This window comes from Diospyros lotus, chromosome 12, assembly GCF_014633365.1.
Source record: "Diospyros lotus cultivar Yz01 chromosome 12, ASM1463336v1, whole genome shotgun sequence".
Taxonomy (NCBI): domain Eukaryota; kingdom Viridiplantae; phylum Streptophyta; class Magnoliopsida; order Ericales; family Ebenaceae; genus Diospyros; species Diospyros lotus.
Window position 1 is genome coordinate 26955490 of NC_068349.1, and position 4443 is coordinate 26959932.

The 4443-nt window shown below is 42.1% G+C and overlaps 1 protein-coding gene across 1 annotated transcript; it reads right to left on the minus strand.

The window, feature by feature from the left end:
- Positions 1-2180: 2180 nt before the first annotated feature.
- LOC127787198 (6-phosphogluconate dehydrogenase, decarboxylating 3, chloroplastic) lies at positions 2181-4161 on the minus strand. Its single transcript, XM_052315124.1, has one exon. It carries the CDS (start codon positions 3887-3889, stop codon positions 2402-2404), a length of 1488 nt encoding a protein of 495 aa, XP_052171084.1. The 5' UTR covers positions 3890-4161; the 3' UTR covers positions 2181-2401.
- Between the last annotated feature and the right edge of the window lie 282 nt (positions 4162-4443).

The window sequence follows — 4443 nt, forward strand, 5'->3', positions numbered from 1 at the left end:
GAGCACTCATTTCCTCTTGGACTGCTAACTTCCAATCTGGATCACCAAGGGCATCCTGAATTGTTCTTAGGACATGCAGGTTAGAAATATTTGAAAGAAAGGCCTTATGATGATTGGACAATTTTTGGTATGACAGGTATTTAGCAATTGGGTGTTTGGTACAAATCTCACTCCTTTCCTAGTAGCAATAGGGACATCAAGATTAGACAAATCAAATGTAGAGTAATATGTAGGAGTGAGTTTAGAGTTACCATGAGAAGAAGAAGAACTATCGGAAACCCCATCACTCGAAGACGTCGATTGTTCAATTGTTAGAGGAATATTTGGACTGATAGTATTTTTCAAGGTTTGTCTTCTAGTATAAAACTGAAGCTCCGGTTTTGGAATATTTTGATCCATTTGTGGTAATTCTCCCCCTGGTTCTAATCCCATCACACTAGGCACCTGTGAACCAGACACACCTTGTTCCACAATATTTGGAACATTTATATCCTTGAGTTGTTTATTAGAGTGGAGGGGAGCACCAATCATGGTAGGATGAGGATCCTCAACATTAGAATTCAAAAAATTATCTTCTTTCTCAATATACTCCCCCTGAAGATGATTTTTGGGAAAGTAGGGTTGAGTTTCGAGGAAAGACACATCCATACTAATATAAGTTTTTTTGGTAACAGGATTAAAACATTTGTACCCTTTTTTATTTGGTGCATAGCCCAAAAAGACACATTTTTCAGCTGTGGGATCCAATTTAGAACGAAAAATGTGAGGAACATAAACAAAGCAAGTGCATCCAAAAACTTTTAAGGGTAACTCAGAATATATACGACAGAGAAGGAAGAGTTGTTTTAAAGAGTGTAAGGGGGTTTGAAACTGTAGAACACGAGTGGGCATACGATTAATGAGATAGGAAGCGGTTAAAATTGCATCACCCCAGAGGTATTTAGGGACATTCATAGAAAACATGATGGCCCTGGCAACCTCGAGTAGATGTCGATTTTTTCGTTCAGCAATACCTCATGGATGTGATTTTTTCGATTTTTTCGGCTGAAGATGCAGCAGCAGCGGTCGGGACGGCCGAATCTCAGAGGGGGCGACCGCTGGAGGGTGGTCAGTGAAGAACGGCGGGACTTCTAGGGTATGGCAGAGGAATAGAGGAAATTAGGGTTTCACAGTTGAACGGCTGTGATTTAATCCTAATTCCTACTCTGATACCATCTAAACAAGATTGAGAAAATATAATTCTCTATTTCTTGATAATAATACAAGGATTTCCCTTTTCTCTTTATAGAGGAAGAGAATAATACAAAATGGAAATAACAAAAAAGGAAATAGGAATATACATAGAATATACATAGAATCTAAGATATACACAGAATATTCTATTTCTACAGTATTCTTATGCTCATTTTTGTCAAATCACTGTATCTCATTTCACTTCTAGTACCTGCATCTGTGCTTATAAGACAAATCTTTAGATGACTATTTCATCAAAACAAATGCTTATGACAGCCACACAGATACAATATGGATATGTAATAGGCATCCCAAACTTGTGTTGACAAATACATAGCAAACATGAATCTGACAAAGGGGGCAAAAGTAAGCAAGCTATAAGATACCAGAAAGATACAAACAACCCCCGCACTTCATCTAATTACAATGTAAATTGGAAGATTTATAAACTATACCAACCTTACAATAAAATTTAACTAGTTGTGGAACCAACACTTGAGGGAAAGGTTTCATTTAGAAGTGAATTAAAGTAATCTAAGTAAATAGCCAATCTCATTCAGTTGCAATCAACAGAAACCAAGAATGAGGGGGAAATATATTATTGAGAAGATAAAAGGAGTATACAAACATGCAGGACCATTACAGAAATTACTTAACATTATCATGGAGGAGATATTTTAAAATTTGTCATAGAAGATTCAGCTCATCCTACTCAGCCCATGACTCAAGATTTTTTCTTTTTAATTGAGCTATACATGACATATAGATAAGATATAAATGACTCCTTGTTGGTCCATTCCTTAACCCTTATAGCAACCATAACCATTGCACCAATTCCTCCACTTCTGACAACCTATGGCTAAATTATTCAGCAGAATTGGTGAAGGTGGTCATAGTTCTAATATGTCTGAGTTCAAAGAAAAATAAGCAAAAATTCATCTTCTCGCTGGCAAGTTCAGCTTCTAACTGACAAAATATCATTTGAAAATATTGAAGCTGGTAATATGCTGAAGGCATGCATCAGTTATTAACAGCAAAACGAAAACCATGGTAAGACCAAAACAACATGTGCTGTGCCGATAGCAGGAAATCCTCAGCATAAGATACAATCCAAATTCAACAGAAACATCAATAACATCCTATGCTCAAATAAGGAAAATCCAAAAGATCAATTCAGAGCAGCAACACCTGTGTTACTCTTTCGAGCAAGCTTTGTCCACTCTGTATGAAATGACCCAGGACGATCAATCCTCTCATAAGTATGCGCCCCAAACAAGTCCCTCTGAGCCTGGACAAGATTTGCAGGAAGCCTTGCCCTCCTGTACGTATCAAAATATGCAAGACTAGCACACATCCCTGGTGTACTAATCCCCGCTGAAATTGCTAACCCCACAACTCTCCTCCATGCTGCCTGCCTTTGCACCATCTCCCTTGCAAACTCTGGATCCACCACCAAGCTTGCCAGATTTGGATTCCGCTGGTATGCCTTCTTGATACGGTCTAGAAACACAGCTCTTATAATACACCCTCCTTTCCAAATCCTCGCCAATTCGCCCAAATTCAGATCCCACCCTTTCTCAATACTCTTGGCTCTTAACAAATTCATCCCCTGAGCATAGCTACAAATCTTGGAAGCATACAAAGCCTGCCTCACATCAACAATCAACTTCTTCTTGTCAATCTCACTCATCACTGGCCCAACCTCCTCCTTCAGTCCTGCCTCCTTCAAAACCTCGGAAGCCACCTCTCTCTCTTCTTTCAATCCGCTCAAGTACCTACAATCCAGGGAGGCTGCAATCGTCGGTGCAGCCACTGACAGCTCCGCTGCCTGCTGGACTGTCCATTTTCCAGTCCCTTTCATCCCCGTCTTATCAAGAATCTTATCCACCAAATCCCCCTCCCCATACTCGTCCTTGACCTTAAAAATATCCGAAGTGATCTCAATCAAGAAGCTCTCCAATTCGCCCTTGTTCCACTCGCCAAAGATCTCCGCCAATTCAGCGTTGGATAGCCCGCCAACATTCTTCAACACATCATAAGCCTCGGAAATCAACTGCATATCGCCGTATTCAATGCCATTATGCACCATCTTGACGAAATTGCCGGAACCTCCTTCACCAATATAGGTGACGCAGGGTCCGTCCTCGACCTGTGCGGCAACTTTCTTCACGATGTCTTCAATGTTGAGATATGCCTGGTAGGAGCCACCGGGCATCAAAGAGGGTCCATGACGAGCACCCTCCTCGCCTCCGGAGACACCCATGCCCAGGTACAGAATGCCCTTCTGGGAGACGTCGTGCATACGGCGCTCGGTATTCTCGTACCACTCGTTGCCTCCGTCGATGATGGTGTCGCCGGGCTCCAAGTGCTCGGAGAGGGCGGCGATAGTCTGGTCGACGGGGGAGCCGGCCTTCACGAGGATGACAACGGATCTGGGCTTTTGGAGCGAGAGAACGAAGTCGCGAGGGGTGTAGTGGCCAGTAAGGGGCAGGTGGCCCTCGCGGTGAGCTCGATCAAGGGTTTCGTCCACCTTGGAGGCTGTACGGTTGTAGACGGAGATGGGGAAACCTTTCTCAGCGATGTTCAAGGCTAGGTTTTGGCCCATCACAGCCAGGCCCGCCAGGCCAATACGCGACGAAGCGGCGGCTGCTTCCATAGTCTGGAGTAGAGGGGTGGGCTTAGATTAGAGATGGAAAGGGAATGAGAAAGAGAGAGTATTGGATTGGAAATGGAGGCAGTGATCGATCGATGGATGAAGAAGAAGACACAAATATATAAAGAGGTCAAGTGTGTATTGTGTTATCTCAATTTGACGGACTCGTCGAGACACTGAAAGGGCAGTGGCCTGAGCCACCAACGAGAGGGTGCCGTGAAGCACGATGATTCCTAGGCGCCCGCCGAAGCTCTCCGCTCCCACGAAACCACCACACCTTCCGCACATCCACCTTCATTTTTCAATGTCTAAAACCCTAACAAAATAAAAAATTACAAATTTTCTTAGCAAAGAACAATCCACATATTTGGCCAAATTGTAAGAATTTTTTTAACATTTCAAAAACAAAATACCTTTGTTATTAAATAAAGAGATAAAATAATTAATTTGCCTTTGTTCTCTTTCTTCTATTCTCATATTAAATAATAAAAAATACCTCACCCATTTTCGTTCGGTGTTAATATTGGTGATAAACCCAGTAGATTTTGTATCGACAT